Genomic DNA, 20665 nt, shown 5'->3' with positions numbered 1-20665 from the left:
GTGGCTGATCCCAGTCTGCCACCTTCTGGTCAACAGTGACATTCCTTCCATGTCACAGGGTTGTAGACATCAGGGGAATATAGGGTTTAAGATGTAGTATTTGCTTAGTAAGTAGGCATGTCTGGAGAACATTAGAGGCTTTCCCTTGACATGTTAGCATTACCTTATTGTTAGATTTATGTGCTTTAATCTACTACTACTTGTGGATCTCACAATACTGTAGGGTAGATAGAATTTGTCTTTGAGCTGGATGCCAGCGGCTCACGCCTGTAATCCTAGCTACTCTGCAGGCTGAAAATCTGAGGATCATGATTCAAAGCCAGCCAGGGTAGGAAAGTCCATGAGACTCTTATCTCCAATTAACCTCCAGAAAATCAGAACTGGAGCTGCAGCTCATAGTGGTTGAGTGCTAGCCTTGAGCAGAAAAACTTAGGGACAGCACCGAGGCCCTGAGTTTAAGCACCACTACCACCACCAATACAAAAAGATTTTGTCTTTAAACTAATAGAGCTTTTTGCAAACTACATTGTTAATCTTCTCCATGTATTTTTAATATTCTTGTCCTGATTGCTTCTACCCTTTAGGTATGGTTAAGTCACAGGCTGCTTCTCCCAGTTTTTGTCCTGACAGAGCACTTGCTGATAGGCATAGCTTCTCTTTCCCTCCCTACTTGGGCCCTATGCAACAGAAGGCCAAGTAAGTACCATTTTCTGGTGAGCTTCAGTTGAAACATGTCACGGCTACTTTGTACTTTGGTTGTTTCAGGTGATATTAAAGATCATGTGACAGATAGTGAAATCACGTGATGTTTGAAAATCATCTGAATGATGTGGCCAACATGCTATGTTATTAAGCCACATCTTTATAGGCCTTGAAATCGGTTCTGTTTGTAATCATAAACAAATGTATAAATTTGTCAACCCAAAGTGGGTTTATTTTTAAAGTTAGAAAGACTTTACACATGGCTACCAAGTCACTTTTGAAATGTTTTGACATTTAAATATAAAGAGATATGGTTCTACTTTGTATATCATGGAAGCAAATTTTAAAAAATGACAGTGATTTCCGCAGTGTGATTGTTGAAGAAGGGAGAAGTGGTCTAGGGCACACATCTGAATACCCGATATTTCTCCAGACAGAGTTGAAAACAGCCACATGTGTCTATCATGGTTCTAGGGCTTTAACTTTGTTTTTTATATTGTGCATTCTTTTGAGAGAGCAAAAGGCAAAGGCTAGAGCCACAGATACGGCAAGCTAGCCCACGTTGATACACAGCCTGGCTGATCGTTGCAGCTGGAGCTGTGGCATATGTAATGGCCAGCAGAATTTATTATTTTAATGTTTTTAAGCAGAACCCTGCTGGCTTATGCTTGTAATGCTAGCTACCCAGGGGCCTGAGGTCTGAGGATCACAGTTCAGAATCAGCCCGGGCAAAAATGTCTGTGACATTTTTATGTACAATTAACCCAGCAGAAAGCCAGAAGTGAAGGTGTAACTCAAATAGTGCAACACCAACCCTGAGTGAAAAAGCCCAGTAAGAGTGTAAGACCCTGGGTTCTCGACCCTGGTACTGGCAGACACACACAGTTTTTTTACTTATTGAAAATCTAAATTCCTAGAAATAACAGTGAGAGCACAAGCATTCTTTGCTAAGTAGTAGCACTAAGTAGGGGTGGGTAAACATGGATTGTAAAATACAGTACCTGGTGAGCACTTAACGCATTGGGCACTGTGTGTGTGTGTGTGTGTGTGTGTGTGTGTGTGTGTGTGTGTGTGTGTGTGTGTGTGTGTATGTGTGTGTGTGTGTGTGTGTTGCTGGGATGGAACACAGGTCATCATACGTGCTGACCAAGCACTCTACCAGTCAGCCACAAGCCTAGGCCCAGAGCCATTGTGTACAAGCCAATGAACAAGAAATTTTGTATGTGTATTTCTTAAGCCACAAAAAAGCTTTCCAGCTTTTATGTTCTTAGCACTTCCCATTCATGAATTTTGTCTTTCCAATCTAGTATTTATCAGAGACAAATTGAAGTTAAAGACAAAATTGAAATTTCAAACCTGAACAAGCTACCTTTTAATGATAATGAAGAATTTGAATCATCTTTCCAATGTAAGTTCAATATAAATATTTGGTAAGCTGATTTTTATTAGCTGAAAATGTAGAAAGCTTATTTTTGGTGAAACATAGCCATTCGTATAAACAAAACAGTTAACCAATAGTGGTATTTTTATTTTGTAATAGACCAAATATGCCAATGTATTATCTCGTTTTTTAGGAGTGCCTTTGAGTCTCTGTTTAAAAATTTTCAGGATGACCCACAATTTCAGTTACAGGCAAACCCATCAACAAATCCTTCATTTGCCAAGTTTGGAATTATCTCAGATTTAAAATAAGTAATTTTTTGCTGGGTGCTATTGGCTCACACCTGTAATCTAGCTACTCAGGGGGTTTTTATCTGAGAATCCCAGTTCAAAGCCAGCCTGTGCAGGAAAGTCCATGAGACTCTTATCTCCAATTAACCACCAGAAAACAAGAAGTGGAGCTGTGGCTTAAAGTGGTAGAGGGATAGCCTTGAGCAAAAGAGCTCAGGGATGGCACCCTGGCCCTGAGTTAAAGCCTCATGACCAGCAAAAGAACTAAAATAAAACAAGTAATTTTTCTTTAGACTGGTTCTGTTTATTACTCAAACTTAGAAAACCCTGTCCTCAGTGAAAGAATAGTGAAATAATTGCATATATGCTGGGTTTTTTGGTCCTGCCTTGGACTGTCTTACCCCATAGTCTATTCTGGAAGGGCAACAGATGTGCACCACATTGCTGCTGAGGCTCTTTCTTGCTAGAGAAAACTTTACATTCACATATAACCTATCTTTTAGCCTTGTGAACTTCACCATCAAATCTGAAAATGTCATGTTTTGGACAATTCAATGAGAAAGCTTAGGTTGTTGTGGCCTTTTAAACTCACTAGGTAAAAGGACTTTTTTAACTTTTTAATCATTGATGTTTCAAGTGAATTCAAATAACTTATCAGCAAGCCAAGTGAATTATTTTCTCTTCCTTGCTTGATTTTGCTTGCTGGGCAATGAAGTGACTTGTGAGAACGAAGGTAATCTTCTAAAATAGAAGCATATCTTGAGAAGTGATAATGTTGTCAAATAGTTGGAAATGTTCTGGAATCCTATAGGAAAAGGCCCAGCTTGTCTGAGCTGAGTTCCCATCCCCTCTGGTTAGATCCCCACCCCTTGCCCTGCTCTTCCTTTGCTTGCTCTTGTTACTAAGGACTCATGGCACAATTGTCTTACCTCCTGTAGATGCAAAGAACAGGTCAAAGCAGTTTGAAACTGATGGGTTCCACCCTGCTGGTGATATGCCTCCCATGGATGCCGCCGCAGCTGCTGTAATATCCAGCCCCAGCCCATATCACTACCCACGTGAGTGGTACTTCCTTTCAGTGAGCATGCAGCACAGCCATACATTCAAATGCCAATCTGTGTGCTCTGTAAATTCCTTCTATTGGATCCCCTGAAGGACATTTTAGAGCATACAAGATTCCAAGGCTTGGATTTGGGGTGTTAACCATTGTTAATGACATTTCTAAAGAACTCCCCATATACACATGTAAAATTATTGTTGAGGAAAACTTCTGATGAGAAGCTTGCCAGTTGCCTTTTTGAGACAGTTTTCTTGTTCAGCATCTGACAGAACAATTATACATATCCCTAAGTCTTCTCTCCACAGTCTATTACCAGGAACCTTTATCATCTTGAGGAATAATGAGGGAAACACAGAAAAAAATGGCCAACTCCCATTCTGTATCTTTAATGTCATTGTCGTAATGTGAATATCTTTTTCTGTTTGCTTCCTTTGTGTAAAACTTTATATTTCAGTCAGGCGCTGGTGGCTCATACCTGTAATCCTAGCTAGGATTAGAGTTCCAAGCTAGCCTAGGCAAGAAAGTCCCATAAGACTCTTACCTCAAATTAATCAGCAAAAAGCCAGAAGTGGAGCTGTGGCTCAAGTAGTAAAGCACCAACCTTGAACAAACAGCTGAAGGACTATGCCCAGGCTCTGAGTTCAAGCCCCAGTACTACATGGAAACAAAACAAATGAGCAAACACATACCTATTTCAGTTTACCAAAAAAAGTTGATGGCACGTGTTAGCTCTGAAAGAAAACTTGGCGTCAGACTTTTCCTGTCCAGTCCATGCTGCTTTCCTCTCCTCCAGTTCACCTACATCCCTCTCTGGTGGTAGTGGGAGCTGGGAGCAGGGAGCTGAGCTGGGAGGAGATTGGTACTTTGGTCCAGCTTTGGCCAGCAACAAACTCGCAATACAGTCTCAAGTAAAGCCACCTTTAGTCCCTCCCAAACATGGGGACATGATCCCCCAAACATATTAAAAGCCTCTTGTTAGCCGTTTCTTAATTGAACCCACAGTACTCAGGAACGTGTGGAATTACTGGAAGAAGCAAGAGGTTTTATGAGGATAGGTTAACTTTGCTGACTCCAGGATAAATGTGCTTTGGAAAGCATTCACTTAACCAGATTTAACTAAGAGCCTTTGCTGCTGAGTGCTTTCCTAGGGGGCAGGGCTACAGCATACACACTTCTGTCTTTATGGAAGGTCTTGCATGTAGGGGCCATCTCCAAGGCCCTCAGGGGAGAGGCACTGCCCCAGTTGAGCAAGGGCAGTGTCCACCTTCTCAGAACTGAGTGAAGGAACCAAACTGACAGTAGATTAGGGAAATCAGTGAAGAGCTAGGCAGTCTGCCTCCAGATAGAGTATACATTGTAATAACGCTGTCTAGCTCATAACTGGTGTCTGGGGTACCCAACACGCATGCTTCTGGACTTGCATCATAGAGGTTTCTGTGTGCTACTCATAGCTACATAATATGTACCAGGACCAAAGAGAAGCCTCCTCCCTTCTCCTCCCCCCCTGCTCTCCCACCCCTATTTTGAGGCTGCTATTCCTCCTAAGGAAGGGATACCATCCAGGAGTGCCCTTCCTTCACCAGCAAGGCAGATAGTACATTTCTACCTGTGGAAGTCACCTTTCCTCCTGCTGATAAAAAGCTCTGGTGAGCCTATGGATTTCTCTGCTTTATTGGCTTTGCTCGGGACAGGCTAGAGTAGAAAGAGAAAGGCCAGTGTTGTCATCTGGGGGCCCGAGAGTTAATTAAACATTTAAGGTATAGGGACCTATACCAAGAGCTACAGGGGGATAGGTAGGTACTTAAAACATAGGCCTTGGGGGGCTGGGAAGGTGGCTCAGTGGTAGATGCTTGCCTTGTATGAATGAGGCCCTGGGTTTGATTCCTCAGCACCACATAAGCAAAAAGGAAAAAGCCGGAAGTGGCACTGTGGCTTAAGTGGTAGAGCGCTAGCCTTGAGCTGAAGAGCTGAGGGACAGCGCCCAGACCCAGAGTTCAGGCCCATGACTGACAAAAACAAAACAGAAACAAAAAAACAAAGGCCTTGTCCAGAAGAAGTAGGAGAAATGAAGTATACCTGAGAGTTTTGAAAAGCACATGCTAGACAGTGCTTACTTGTCAGTTGGGGAATCAGGAGTGGCATTTAAACTGGGTCTGGAACATCAGCATTTGGGTTTGGTGGGAGAGGAAGAAGGAAGGGTGCAGCTCAGGTTAAGAAGCCAGTGAAGGTGCAAAGCAAAAGACCATGGCTAAAGTCAGGCAATCAGTTTGGAAGGAGAAAGATAGATTCTCAGACCCTGAACCACTGTGGGGGTTGGACGATACCAGATGAGACTCACTGTTCCACGAATCCACAGTGTCCCTGACGGAAATGCATAGAGCCGATGGCCAGGTTGCTGGAGCATTGACTTCCTTATTCAGCAATCCAGGGAAATGGGGACCAGAAGCCTCTCTGCACCAGCAAGATGAGATGCTCAAACATGCAGCCAGCCCCGGTGGCTGAGTGGTTATAGAATAGGAAACGACAAAAACAAAAATGATCTTTTTCTTTTCTTTTTTTTAAAGACAAGTTCTCAGGCAATCCTTCTGCCTCAGCCTCCCGAGTAGCTGGAGGCACAGGCATGTACCACCATTGCCTAGAAGGAGCTTGCTGAAAGGATTGATAGAACTTAAGGGATGAAGCTGCACTGTGGCGTTTCCGCATGCTGATGATAGGGAGCCCATCGAAACATGGATATGGTGCTAGGGAGAGCGATGGATACTTGTTTTTTTGTCAGTCGTGGGGCTTGAATTCTGGGCCTGGGCGCTGTCCCTCAGCTCTTCAGCTCAAGGCTAGCACTCTACCACTTGAGCCACAGTGCCACTTGTGGTTTTCTGAGTGGTTTATTGGAGATAAGAGTCTCGCAGACTTTTCCTACCTGGCTGGCTTTGAACTGTGATCCTCAGATCTCAGCCTCCTGAGTAGCTAGGATTACACATGTGAGCCACCAGCGCCCAGCTGATTGAGATTTTTTAAAAGGTGAGGGAATGATTCAGATCAAGATGATCACTAAAACCCCAGGAAGGGTCACCATCAGTGTGGAGGAAACACAGAATGAATAGCAACAGGATGGGATGAGGAGACTTGAGCCCTTTTCAGAAGGAAAAGTTATGAAACTGCTGTGTAAAATAAACGGATAATAGTTCAATCAGAATCCCAAAGATAGGGAAGACATTGTAATCAAGCACAGCAGAACTCCACGAAGCTGGGGAGAGATCAGTAAGTACAGAGAACATAGCGTAGAGTGAGGATAGTTGGGCGTGATTCCTGCTGACTTGTTTTGGTCTCAAGAAAGTAAAAAGTATAAGGTGAAAAGTATAAGGTGCATTGCCACAAGTGGGACTAGGAGCTTGAAGAGAATAACAGTGACAGGGAAGCTTGAAACAGGTCACCAGAATCAGTGAAAAATCAAGTGGTCTGCCTACCAACCTCTCCTGTATTAAGTGAGGAAAAAAATATACCTGATGCTGGAAGCTCTTCACCCTGTTTTCTGTCTTATTAGATGTAGATCAGAAAGAGTATGGAAAGCAAAGCGAAGAAGAAAACACGTGGGACCAACATGTAAAAGAACTAAAGCAGAGAGATGAAAGAAGGATGAGTGACCGGCAAGAAGCTCTAGAAAGAGAACGAAGAGAGCTAGAAAAACTGGATCAGGAGAGGGTAATAATATGTGTGACTTAAGTCTCTGTACTAGGTTCTCCATTGGATGCCTTCAGAAGGTTCCTTGAGCTCAAGAAGATGCATCAATAGTGTCCCAAGGGCAGAGAAGTGGCAGGCAACTGTGGAAACATCCCTGGCCTCACTTTGTCTTCTAGCAGAAGAAAGTGAAAGCACCTGGACATGCATTCTCACTTAATCCTTACAAAGAAGGCAGACTGGGCTTTGCTTTAACATTTCCCTGCTTCCAGGAACACATACTGCCTTCCTTCTTCCTATACTGTAATTTTTTTTCTTGCCTTCCATGCCCTGAATTATTCTGCCACTTAACATGCTACATGAAAGTTCTCAGATTCCTTACTGGTTTGGGTCTCAGTGCATAGGACATTTGAGGCAAGTTAATGACTTCCTTTCTTGAGATGACATGTTTGTCTCATTGGTAGTATCAGTGGCTTCATTTTGAATACATATGTGTGTATTTCTCTAGCACACAAATTGTAATTCTATTAATATGTTTCTTAAACATTGAAAAGCTTTTTGTGTATGTGTGCTGGTCCTGGGGCTTGAACTCAGATCCTGGGCGTTTGTCCCTCAGCTTTCAAGGCTAGTGCTCTACTACTTGAGCCACAGCTCCATTTCCATCTTTTTGGTTGTTCATTGGAGATAAGAGTCTCAACGACTTTATTGCCCAGGCGGGCTTCAAACTATGATCCTCAGCTCTGAAGTGTCCTGCCTGAGTAGCTAGAATTAAAGGCGTGAGCTACCAGTGCTTGGCAAACTTTTAAAGCCTATTTGTATATTATCTATTTTATAGAGGATGATTGAAGAATCACTGAAGCTGGAAATGGAAAAAGAACTAAAAACAAGTGTTGAAGAAGTGAGCGACGAATCAGCTCAGGAAGAAAATCCTTTAGAGAAGTACATGAGAGTCATCCAGCAGCAACGAGAACAAGCATCTGCAAATAAGGTTCCTATTCTATTGACAGGGCGTGTTCTATAGATAACAGAGGAGTGGAGGAGCAGTGGTTTATATTCTGTCTTCTTTGTTAAAGACAAAAATTAGAAACATAGAAAATGTGTACTTAACATAGAATCTCAAATCTTTTAAATATTTCAACAAAATTTCACCATGTTGACTTGGGCAAAAAGGTGAAGACATGTTGATTTGTGTGAGTTTATATAAGTTGAGATATCTTATTCAAACCGGAAATGATCATCTGTCATTGGATAATGAATGCAGTAATTGTAAGATGCTTTTTCTAAATCTGAATTATGGGTGTTGAAAAATGTATACTTTACTTTGAGGTGTTTTTCTAAAATTTCACAGTAAAAAGTCATGCTAAGACTCATATTGCCTATATATTTAAAAGATAGTTCTTAGAGAAATCAGTGTTTCAAAAAATTAACTCGATTCCAAAATTCTTCTTCCATCTTCCTATTAGATATCTGGAGAATGCTCCCTAGTAGACACACTACCATCTACTGACAAGGATGAGAGGTATGGTTTCCCAAAACTGTTCTTTTTTTTTTTTGGTCGGTCATGGGGCCTGAACTCTGGGCCTAGGCGCTGTCCCTCAGCTCTTCAGCTTAAGGCTAGCACTCTACCACTTGAGCCACAGCGCCACTTCTGGCTTTTTTTTTCTTTTTGCTTATGTGGTGCTGAGGAATCAACACCCAGTGCCTCATGCATGCAAGGCAAGCGCTCTACCACTGAGCCACCTTCCCAGCCCCACCCCAACACTGTTCTTTAAGCAAACATTTGTTGCTCATATGGTTCTAACATTTGAGGTTGCCTTTAAGAAATTATTGAAGCAGCCAAAATGACTGCCTTCTAAATTGGGTGTGGTGATGCATGCCTGAGTGAGGATGATCATGAATTTGAGGCTAGCCTGGGCTGATGCAAAGGAAAAAACACCTGACTTAAGAAAAGTCCATTGTGATCTTGTGAAACTGATCCTGATACTAATTATATGTCAGGGCAGAAATCCCCCAGGGAAAGATTGAGAACATTCTGAAGATCTCCAGCTTGACATGAATGTTTGAAATTTCTAATGTTTGTGTAATTTAGTCTCACAGGCATGTCTCAGGAAGAGGAAGAGCCAGATGACATCTGGTAATCTCATGTTGGCAGCCTAACTTCTTGTGTACAACAATGAGAAGTTACACAACATGGACTCCTTGTTAAATGTTTCCCTGTAATCAGACAAAACTCTCAATAAAAAAAAAAAAAACTGTGTCTTCGAGTGTGATTTTTACATGATTTTATTTTGGTGCTATATGAACCCAGAGTAACTTGATCAAGTGTAGAATTTCTCATTCATAGCTGGCTACTGGCTGCTCATTTCTATAATCCTAGCTACTCAGGAGGCTGAGATCTGAAGATCAAGGTTTGAAGCCAGCCCGGGCTGGAAAGTCCATGAGACACTTGTCTCCAATTAACCACTCCAAAACTGGGACTAGAGCTGTGACTCAAAGTGGTAGAATGCTATGCTAACCTTGAGCAAAAACAACAACAACAACAAAAAACAAAAACAAAAAACAGCTCAGGGACAGTGTCCAGTCCCTGAGTTCAAGCTCCAAGACTGAAAATTTTTTTCTCATTCATTATACTGGTCCTGTATTCACAGGCAAAAACTCTGATGCTGGAAGCATCATGAAAACTTACTGATCAAACTCTAGGCCAACAGTTTGAAAGTCTATGCAATGTGCCTTTATCTTCAGAGTTGGCCTATGACTTGGAAAACAGGAGGCCATCTTCTAGCACTCTCATGTTTTCTCCCTGCGCATAAAGACACAGATTTTTCTAAGCTCTAGAAATAGTCATCTTAACACCTGTGGTGATTTAAATTGTCCCTCAAAATCATCATGCGTTTGGACCTAAACTCCACTGATCATCACATTAAATCAAGAAGTGGACCTCTAGGAAGTAATTGAGTCATAAGGGCAGAACTCTCCTGAATAGGATTAATGACCTTTGATAAAGGTTGGAGGGAATTAGCTAGGCCTTTTTGTTGTCTCACAATTTGAAGACATAGTATTCATTCCTTTGGAGGATACAACAAGGTACCATTGTGGAAGCAGGCCCACAACGGGTCCCTGAACCAAACCATAAGAAATACACTTCTGTTCTTTATTTTAAAAAAGCCAATCAGAGGTATTTTGTTACAGCAGTAGGAATAGGCTGAGATAATGTCTTTACTGTAGAATCTCTGGGTTTTGCTTTTGGTGCTGTTTCTGGGGCTTGAACTCAGGGCCCGAGTGTTGTCCCTGAGATTTTATTTTATTTTTTGCTCAAGGCTAGTACTGTTACCACTTGAGCCATAGCTCCACTCCCAGCTTTCTCATGGTTAATCGTAGGTAAATTTTGTGGACTTTACTGCCTGGGATGGCTTTGAACCAGGATCCTCAGATCTCAGCCTCCTGAGGAGCTAAGATTATAGGCTTGAGCCACCAGCACCCACCTGGTATTTATTTTTACTGAATTCATCTACAGCATTTTGTTTGTTGTTTTTAAAAACAGTAGGCTCTTTCCTATAACTCGGACAGGCTTTTCATCTCCTAAGAGTTTTACAAGGGGAACTGGAAAAACCTCTGCCTTTCACAGGTTCCTACATTTTATGGTAGGATTATTGTTAATAAAGAGACCACTTGTGATTTTTTTCCAATCATTATTTAGTTTATTTAGGACACTAATGTGGCTTCTGAAATTGCATAAAATGCTACTTAAACAATGTTCTAAGTAATGAGACAAATAACATGGCAATTAGGCGCCTGCTTGTTCTCCTGCCATGCCTGACGAAGGGCAGTGATCCAGAGTCAGCACCTCCTTTGGAAGTGTCAGTGTGTCAATACTGAAAGGCTGGTCCTCACAAAGAAAGGTCAGACGTTAGAAAACTCCAAATGCACAATCCGCCTGACAGAGGAGGAGTTTTAAAAAAATAAAAAAGGAAATTTAAAAAATTTAGTTTGGCTGCTTCAGGAAATAAGTGTTAGAAGAACATTCTGTTGTATTTCTGGATAAATCTTGCACTAGACATTTATACTTTGGGGTTGAAAATCAGCCAACAGTATATGAGCTCTTTCTAAGGCTCCCCAAAGTTTCTGCTTTACCCAAGATTAAGCCTTGTATTAATCCTGTAGATGGCTTTTATTTATTGGAGAAAGAAGTCAGAAAAAAAATCTATACTTCTTCCAGATTTCTAATGGGCTAGTGGCATTTTATGCAAAATATAGCCGGCTGGGTTACAATGTTTTCTCATTGCTTTCACTGAAACTAGAGACGTTTGTGAGGAATAAAATGTGTAGCACTCTCATGGACTAGATGTCTATACAAATATGAAATCCCGATTATGCGTATTTAAAAATGACACCATACTGAGAACAGAGAAAGATAGGATTTATGTATGGTAAAAAGGCAAGCGAATGAAGCTATAATTTTATTTTCATTACTCTTAGTACATCCACAACTATTTCCACCTAAATAGATCTTTAAAATAAGCATACACAAGTATTGACTATTATCTACAAATATTTATTGTAACACTTGAATAGAACTACAGGAAGCCCTTGGCACTGATAGAAAATATTGATTCACTGTTAGGTTACAAAAATTTATACATAGCAAAATTTAATGCTCTTTACATAAAAAATATTAGACTACTTCAACAAAACTTTTGAAAATTCTTGGTAATAGCTACCAGAATTAGAAAAGTAAAATTAGGCTTTTTAGATACTGCCTCTTCTAGAACACTGGACTACAACAGCACCTCAACTGCTGGAAAAAATATTAAAGTCTGTCATGCAACAGGAAAACAAAACACTAAGCTACTTGGAACAACTGTTCTACACAGAAGAGAGCTTCTTCCAATTCAAAATAATCCAAATAGGCATTTTAGGCATTAACCAAAAAAGAAATTCAAATGAAATATTTAACTTGATGTTCAATTTTAATAGCATCTTGATAAAGGTATGCTTCCTTTCATTTGAATACATTTCTGCACGTGTATATGTTTTAAAATCCAGGAAACAGCCAAACCACAAGTTAACTCTTAACATGAATATACATAGTTAACCCTATAGTATGCAGCCCCTTTTGAAAAGCACTGATGCACCCCCACAATTATATGGATCATTTCAGAAAACAACACAAAGTTTACCATCACTAATACCCAGTACCTACAGTCACTTAATGTTCTGGAACACAATGATTTAGAAGGCAAGTTTCTTTTGCAAATGGCTTAAACTCAAGCAGTTTTCTTGCTGAACATGAGACATTATTATTCCAGGAAATTAAGAAAACAATGAAATAAATACCAACCCTAATGTAAGTTACTTACGTATTCAAGTCTATAAAAGTAGGAGGTTAGAAGTTTGTGGTCAATCTGCAGTTAAGTTTTAGATAGTCGGTATGAAAACTGTAAACTCATACCCAGACCACTTAAAAATGGTTTAAGAATTGGTGGTCATTTTAATAAGGTAACACTTCTTAAGAAAAATATGGAACAAAATTCTGTGAAGGTTTTCAGGGGGGTGGGTGTTTGGCTATAATATAAATTCTTAGAAATTTAAAGCAAATATTTATTAAGGCAGAGCTGACATTTTCCCAACAAGAGTGATGAAAATGGCATCGTCATTGTGTTAAAATGAAATCTATTACAAAACTGATTTTTCAGTAGTAAGTTTAGCAGTTTGTTTTAGCATTATTGACAAAACTAAATTTCTGATTCGGCCCAGGAAATTAATCAGACTGGACCTTAAAAAATTAGAAAATAAAAATACAAGTTGAAAGAATCTCATTCTCTGTTGGGCCGAAGTTTAATCAAGGTCAGCTGTCAGAAATAGAACCTCACATCAATTTCATTTTATTTCTTACATAGATCATATCTGAGGACAGGTGGCATATGTAAATTTATTGTCACATACTTGAATGTTGGCATGTCACAGGTCCCTATCAAGTATCATGTATCCCATGGCCTAGCTCAGTAGCATTGCTCTAGCAATAAATGTGCACATGCCCCAAATGATGAAAACCATCGTTTTTTTCAAAGTGTTTCCTTTTAAAATGGCTAACATGAAACCTCCAATATTTGTTCTAAAGAAAAAGATTTACCCACTGGAAAGGTTTTTTCCCTAGAGATACATCCCAGCAGCTTGAGACAGACAGGGAAATGGTGGTACGTCTACGTTAGTTGGGTGGGATACACATCTGTACTGCAGAGCAGCTGTCTGATGATATGTCAGAGCTGTGAATTCGTCGGCTGAAATACTCTGGCAAACATTTATGTATAAGAATTGAGCTGTTCTTTTGACCGAGACTGGATATCTTGCAGTTCCTGTTCTTCCTTTGCTTTGATATCCTGGTAAGCCTGCATTTTGCTCGCATCCTTTAAGTAAGCCCAGTTAGAAGACAGTATCATGAGGAAGTGGATCTGGAAAAGAAGGGTGAGCATGATGGCTAGTGAGCATGTAAGAAGGCAAAGCGAGCTGCTAGTTAGATTAGACAGACTCAACTGTCAAAGGGGCCAAGGGTTATTTGCTATTAATACTCATTGGGCTAGCAGAATGGTCAGACACAGAGCATACTCTACCAATTTGCTTCATATTAAAAAGGTTGAAGAAAAGTTAGTACACAAATAGAGTGAACTTGGGAGGGGAAATGGCCAAAGTTATTGTTAAGAAAAAGCAAAAATGAAATACAAGATGGTGGATTTTTGTTTTGTTGTTTTTGTTTTTGTTTTTGTTTTTACCATTCTGAGGGTAAAGATTGATGCAGGAGCTCAGAAACACACTGTGTTTTATTGTAAATAAATGTAGTACAAAGACCTTGTCCACCTGTGGATAAAAACCAATTTCCCCAAAGGCCTGAAACTGTGAACAATATTTATTTTGTGTAAATAATTATAAAACCACATAGTTAACATAGAAAAAAATTAAACGAATGTCAAAACTGAAATGAAGAACTAAGCAAAGCATGCATAGGCTCCGTTAACATATTTGTAGTTGTGAAACTACATTTTTCATTTTGTAACTGTCATTTCAGTTCACACAATGTAAAACTCCTTATTTCTTTTACAGTGGATGTGGCACACACTTCTTTCCCATTTATTTTCTTTTTTTTCCCTGCAAAATAAATCTATATCTCAATTTCTTTCCATTTCATACTTCCTTCTCCACATAGCAGACACCTTCAGATCCGGGCCCAATTTCTCTTGCCGTTTAATTCATACATGCAATTTGAGAACTCACTATGATAAAAAAAACAGTTACTACTCACCAAAACACAACTTAAAGTTACCAACTTGTGGGTTCTAAAGGAAATCAGGGATGATACCCTTCTTTTTCTTCATATCTAGTTTATTTGAGGGGACATTTATTTAGTAGTGAATCGTGATCATAATTGTTTTAAATCAAACTGAAAGTCTCATTTGTGAACTATTTCCTAGAAAGAGAGTCTGACAAAATGCAATCCACATTAAAACAGTTCTCTTCCATTTTTCTCTTCAGCACTTTGTTTTCCTTTTCATCATTAAAGCCAGTTGTCAAGCAAGCAAGAACTAACGGAAAATGCAGGTATGCCAAAGCATTAATACTTCCCTTGGAGATACTGCTCAAAGTTCAAGAAAATTATTTCTCAAAGGATGCGCACCAATGTCAGTAAATAACTGAATTCTTTTCAAAATGTGGAAATAGCCAGATCTCGTGCTCATAATTCATGTACAGTAAGTAATATTATTCTACCATGCAAAAGGAGTTAACTGAAGCTATTTACACATTACTGTAACCACACTGCAGAAAACCTAGACTGTTTTAGTCTGGAGGGGTCAGTGATATTCATGCTATAGAGGAGAGCTCGCTAAAGCTCCTTATTGGCCTTATGCAATTTAAAACTTAGTGCAGCAATCTTCCCGACTCTTAAACTTCAAAACCGCATAGTTATATGTGGTAGCCATCATGTAGATCAGCTGGTGGAAGAGAACAAAACAGGACAGTAAGATACAGGCAGTGAAGGCCCCTGTCACGACACTCTATGCTGGGGCAGGGATGGGTGCCAGCTCATACACAGTCTGGGGCCTTTCTTTTCCCCCACTTCCAGGCACAACCAATGATTTTTACATGCGGCACACACGCACTTCTTTCTGATCACACGTCTATGATGTGAGTCCCTGGTTCTGCCGTCAGCTTATTAAGAAGGCTTGGATGTGTTTCAAGGATACGATGGGAGAGCTGGGTCAAGCAGCAGGAGAATGATGAAGCTCAGTGCCTTATTTCCCCTCATCTTTCCCAATCTGCCTGCTCAGCAGCAATTCATTCTCTTCCCTGTCTATTGCTCCGCCAAGAAAACAAGGGTTTTCGGGAACCCCTGTCATGGGAAGGAATAATAATGAGGAAAACTGGAAATGACTCATTTCCAAGGGAACTCCCCCTTGCTCTACCAATCTTGCTGGGTTTTCTTCAAATCACAAACCAAGCTCACCCACATCTCTCTCTCTCTCTCTCACACACACACACACAAACACACATACACAATCTGTGTTTACACAGTTGATTCTCATTATGTCCAGATTTCAAATTTGCCTGCTTGCTAAAAATGTATCTATAACAACCAAATGGATACTTGAAGCACTTTCTCAGCCATTAGTGAGCCCATACAGAGCAATTAGTGTGCATGCTCCCAGCTGAGATTGCATAAGGCAGTGCTCTGCCTTTTTATTCAGCTCTCAGGCTATGAACAAGTAAACAAGTGTCCTTCTAGAGGTATTTGTTTAGTGCCACTTTTGTATGTTTTGTTGGTTTTACTAAGGCAGCTTACAAGAAAGCTGTGCTATACCGTGCAGAAATAACATGTGTGTTAGGAAAACCTCATTCAGGCAACAGTGACAGTGAATTCAATAGTAATGGATTGATGCTATATATAAATAAGGTTTTCCTACTGAAACACATATAAAACAATGTTATGTACTGACAGATTAGCAAAAGTGATGTGACCAGGAACTTTAAGAAACCCTGTCCTCTATTACTCCTAGGAAAAATTCATTCAATATATACACTTTGGAGTTCAAAGTGACTATAGAACATAACTACCATGCATAATGAGATCAACTATATATGTACACATGCATACATAGAAGTATGCATGTTTCTATTTGGAGATTAAGACTTTCTGGTGAAGAAATGGTCAGTACCTCCTGTGAACATCTGTCCATGAATGAAGTCATGAAACTAAATGCTAAAAATGCAATTCCAGGTGTTGATACCCTCTCTTCTTTGCAGAGGCCAAATTATATCACTTCTCATAAGTGCCAAGACAGCCACTACTGCTTCTTGCAAACTAGACGTGTGGTAAGTTTACACAGGTGATGGTTACCCCCCGCTGAGCGCACGGATCTGTTGCTTCAGGAGGCTGATATAGGCTGGAAGGGAAATCTGTCATTTGGAGGCTTGGGGGAGGAGAGGAGCTAGACTAGAGTAGTGGAGGGATGGTTACTCACCAGGGCAATAACGGTGGCACCAGCTCCAGCACAGGCCACAATGAACAGGTGGTAGGACATGTAGAACTAGGAAAGAATGACACAGGGCACAAGCGTGAGCATTGGCTGTGGAACAGAATTGTCTACATGCACTCAGAAGTGCTGCTTCGTCCTCAGCAGCGGCTCTGAGAGGCTGTGCTCACACCTTCGTTCCTGTAGACTGCTGGTTGCACACTGGAATCACCTGGCTACCCTTACATTTTTCCCGCTGTCCAAGCTGCACCTAGAACAATGGAATCTCAACAATAAGTGAAACCTCCCCTGATGACGACAGAGTGTGACTGAGGTTAAGAGATTCTGCTTTGACCCATGTTGCATGGATATACACATTGACAAGCCACATAGCGGAAGGGCCAATCATGTTTGTCACTTGGTGCTTTCCAAACACACATCAGTACCTCCTGAAATAGGCATAGTGCCTGCCAGTATACTTAAGAATTTTGTTCGCAAAGGCGCAATGCCTATGTGCCTCTTTATAGTTATATAAAATTATATATGTATATACATATGTCAAAATGATCCCCAAGATATGGAGACAAGAGATGTCTTTTCCATTGTTGGTGGTGGTTCTGTTTGCTTTTCTTCCTGTGTGGTTCATTCGTGGGTCTATCTCTGGGAGGAAGGGAAAGGCACAGAAGTTGAGGGGAAAAGGGCAGCAGTGAAGCTCACTGGACACTGGACACTGGAAATTAAGACTTCCTGGTATAGAAATGAACTATACAACTTGTGGGTGGAGATGGGAGGGAGGGACTGGGAGAGAGTGAGGGAACAGAAGACACTGTACGAAAGGGAATGTACTCATTACCTGACTCATGCAATTGTAACCCTTCTCAACATCACCTCTATCATAACAATAAAGTAAATTTAAAAAATAGTTTTGTTTGATAAACGGTTGTACGCCCACAACTGAAGAATACCAGAAGGTCAAGAGAGTCTAAATCAAAGTGTTAGCATATATTGCCAATTAAGGACGACTGAGAAATGGAGGGAAAAAACCTGCAAGATGTTCTGGAGCACAAGCATCAAATCCATGGCCTTATGCATGCAAGCCAGACACCATGCCCATGAGCTATCATCAGCTTTTGGCCTTTTGATATTGGGTCTCGCTATGTATCCCCGCCTGTCCTCCAACTTATGTTCCTCTTATCTCTGCCTCCTGACTGCTAGGATTATAGGTATGTACCACCTGACTGTGACCTCTTATTAAAACTTTGGAATATGTACAAATTCAGGGGAATCTTTTCCAGTTTTCTGTGAGAAATGTTTGAGAAACTTTGTGAAAGGCAAAAAGCATTGACTCTCAGATTGATAGGTACAAGATCCCTCCTAAATTTTTGCTCTAAGGAAAAACTCACCTAGTTGACTGGATTATATGACTTTTTTTTTTCCTGTCCGTCATGGGGCCTGAGCACTGTGTTCAACTCTGCAGCTCAAGGCAACGCTCCAGCACTTGAGCCACAGCACCACTTCCAGTTTTCTGGTAGTTAATTGGACATAAGAGTCACACTGACTTTCCTACCATGGCTGGCTTTGAACTGTGATCCTCAGACCTTGGCTTCTTGAATAGCTAGGATTACAGGTGTGAGCCACCACCCCTGGCAATATGACCATTTTTGTAAGTGGAAAATGAACAACAATGACCACATAGAATTCAATGAAGAGTTTACATAAAGCCTTTGGACAATCCAAGCCAAGAGAACCCTTTTTCTCCATCTAAGTCAGGAGACTAGAACCATGACAGCTTTACCTCATTTGTGTTACAGATGTTCTCCAGAGCCGAGCCACATATTTTTCCTGGGAAAGCATTCCAAGGGATGATACCTGCAAAGGAAATCCCAACAGAATGTGAGTGCAAGGTTGATTGGGGGGGGGGTTCTTTTTTTGTTTGTTAGTTAAAAGTACTGCATTCCTCATTTAATAATTGGAGTATCTGCTGTCTGCAAAGCAGTCATTTAGGAATAAAGAATAAGCCATTTAGACAATAAGGTAAATAGTAAAAACAGGAATATCTTCTTACCCAGAGGCCGGGGTCTTTCACTATAACTCTGCACCACTTGTGCAATTTCGTACCATTACTGGGGGGCTTGAAATCTCACTTGGCTTTTTTTTTTTTTGCTCAAGACCATTGTTGCTTTACTACTTGAGCCATACCTCCTGTACGTCTGCCTTTTTGCTGATAATTTGAGATAAGAGTCTCACAGGTTTTTTTTCTGAATTGGCTGGCTTCGAACAGATCCTCAGATCTCAGCCTCTCAACTTGGATTACAGAAATGAGCTGTAAATGCTGGCTTCCTATCCTTGTTTAAAGCATAGATGATGCTTAAATATTATGCACTGCTCAGTTTACACTTCTCTTAGGAGGTAAGGACAGAATATTTAAAATAATAACAAGTTTTTATTCCTTTCTTCCCTGACATTGGCCAAGAGTAAAAACTATCCCTCAGAAGAATGGGAAATTGTCTCTGAAACCAATGATTTTCAAGAATAACTGGTTTGGGCTGGGAAGGTGGCTCAGTGGTAGAGTGCTTGCCTTGCATGCATGAGACTCTGGGTTCGATTCCTCAGCACCACATAAGCAGAAAAAAAGAACTGGAAGTGGCGCTGTGGCTCAAGTGGTAGAGCGCTGCTAGCCTTCAGCTGAAGAGCTGAGGGACAGTGCCCAGGCCCAGAGTTCAGGCCCCACGACCAGACACCCCACCCCCCAAATAAAAAAGAATACTGGAAGAAAGTTATTTTTAAAGTGCAGGGAAATTATATACACTCAAATATTTCTTTATAAACACATTTAAACACCAACAAAGGCTCTATTTTTAAGTCTTTTCTAAAAATATAGTGTTGTGTGTCTGGAGAAGAGATCAATATGATGGAGAGTTTTTGATGCGCTTCATGATAACAGTAAGCCAAATGAGAAACACCAGGAGCAAAAATAATGATCTAAAAGCTATTGAGTCAGCCCCCAACATCTGAAGGCAGTTTTCACACAGCATGACCTTGATGACTGTGAAGTATATTTGGTACTGGAGTTTGAAGTTAAAGACTCTAATTCACTGGGCTCACTTCCTTGGCTGGTGCTCTACCAATTTGAGCCATACCTCCAGCCTGGCTTTTGGCTGGCTACTTTGGAGATCAAGTTCTGTGGACTTTCCTGTCTGGCTGGCTTTAAATCAGCATCTTCTGTGTCCTCTGGATCTTAGCCTCCTAAGTAGCTAAGATTATAGGCATAAGCCACTGATATCTCAGTACATCTGGATTTGGGGTTGAGTTTTTCAGAATAGGTAAAGTTCAAGCAGTCTTTTTACAAGGAATTGACTTAAAGAGTTGAATGTGCAAAGTAATTGAGTTGTACAATAAGTGCAGTATTTTAGATAGAAAGTGTTATAAGACTGAAAAGAAGTGGAAGAAAATACACTTAAACTTTTTTTCTTTTACAAGATCTCTAGAAGTCTTTTTGGGTTGAACTATATTAGAAAGTTCTATATTGTAAAATGCTTCTTTACTCCACATTTAAAATTACAATAAAAGCCAGGCACTGGTGGCTCACACCTGTAATCCTAGCTATTCAAGAGGCTGAGATCTGAGAATCACTGTTCAAAGCAGGTCTGGGCAGAAAAGTCTGTGAGATTCTTTTTTTTTTGTCGGCCGTGGGGCTTGAACTCTGGGCCTGGGCGCTGTCCCTCAGCTCTTCAGCTCAAGGCGAGCGCTCTACCACTTGAGCTACAGCGCCACTTCCGGTTTTCTGGTGGTTTATTGGAGATAGGAGTCTCACGGTCTCTCCTGCCCGGGCTGGCTTTGAACCGCGATCCTCAGATCTCAGCCTCCTGAGTAGCTAGGATTACAGGCGTGAGCCACCAGCGCCCGGCCTGTCTGTGAGATTCTTATCTCCAATGAACCACCAGAAAACTGGAAGTGGTGCTGTGACTCAAAGTGGTAGAGCACTAACTTTGAGCAAAAAGAGTGCAGGGACAGTATTCAGGCCCTGAGTTAAATCTTCACAAACAACAGAAAAAAA

General features: G+C 40.8%; 2 protein-coding genes across 8 annotated transcripts in view; one reads left to right on the top strand and one right to left on the bottom strand.

The window, feature by feature from the left end:
- Positions 1–9333, top strand: part of Ofd1 (OFD1 centriole and centriolar satellite protein) — a 37491-nt gene extending 28158 nt beyond the window's left edge. For all 3 annotated transcript variants that reach the window (XM_070040855.1, XM_070040853.1, XM_070040854.1), the window contains 7 exons: positions 585–696; positions 2010–2110; positions 3312–3431; positions 6975–7132; positions 7944–8096; positions 8572–8627; positions 9198–9333. In XM_070040855.1, the coding sequence (XP_069896956.1) occupies positions 585–696; positions 2010–2110; positions 3312–3431; positions 6975–7132; positions 7944–8096; positions 8572–8627; positions 9198–9246 (749 nt within the window). In that variant the 3' untranslated portion in view covers positions 9247–9333. The remainder of the gene's footprint in view (positions 1–584; positions 697–2009; positions 2111–3311; positions 3432–6974; positions 7133–7943; positions 8097–8571; positions 8628–9197) is intronic.
- A 1450-nt stretch (positions 9334–10783) lies between these two features.
- Gpm6b (glycoprotein M6B) overlaps positions 10784–20665 on the bottom strand; it is a 135001-nt gene continuing 125119 nt past the window's right edge. For 3 of the 5 annotated variants that reach the window (XM_070040851.1, XM_070040848.1, XM_070040850.1), the window contains 3 exons: positions 18404–18477; positions 16618–16683; positions 10784–13557 (listed from right to left, as the gene is read on the bottom strand). In XM_070040851.1, coding sequence (XP_069896952.1) covers positions 13408–13557; positions 16618–16683; positions 18404–18477 — 290 coding nt within the window. In that variant the 3' untranslated portion in view covers positions 10784–13407. Of the gene's footprint in view, positions 13558–13905; positions 15091–16617; positions 16684–18403; positions 18478–20665 lie in introns of those variants that run through there. The other 2 variants (XM_070040849.1, XM_070040852.1) reach the window with 1 other exon arrangement.

Source organism: Dipodomys merriami, unplaced genomic scaffold (assembly GCF_024711535.1).
Source record: "Dipodomys merriami isolate MVZ:Mamm:240054 unplaced genomic scaffold, mDipMer1.0.p SCAF_3, whole genome shotgun sequence".
Taxonomy (NCBI): Eukaryota; Metazoa; Chordata; class Mammalia; order Rodentia; family Heteromyidae; genus Dipodomys; species Dipodomys merriami.
This window is presented reverse-complemented; position numbering and strand designations above follow the sequence as displayed.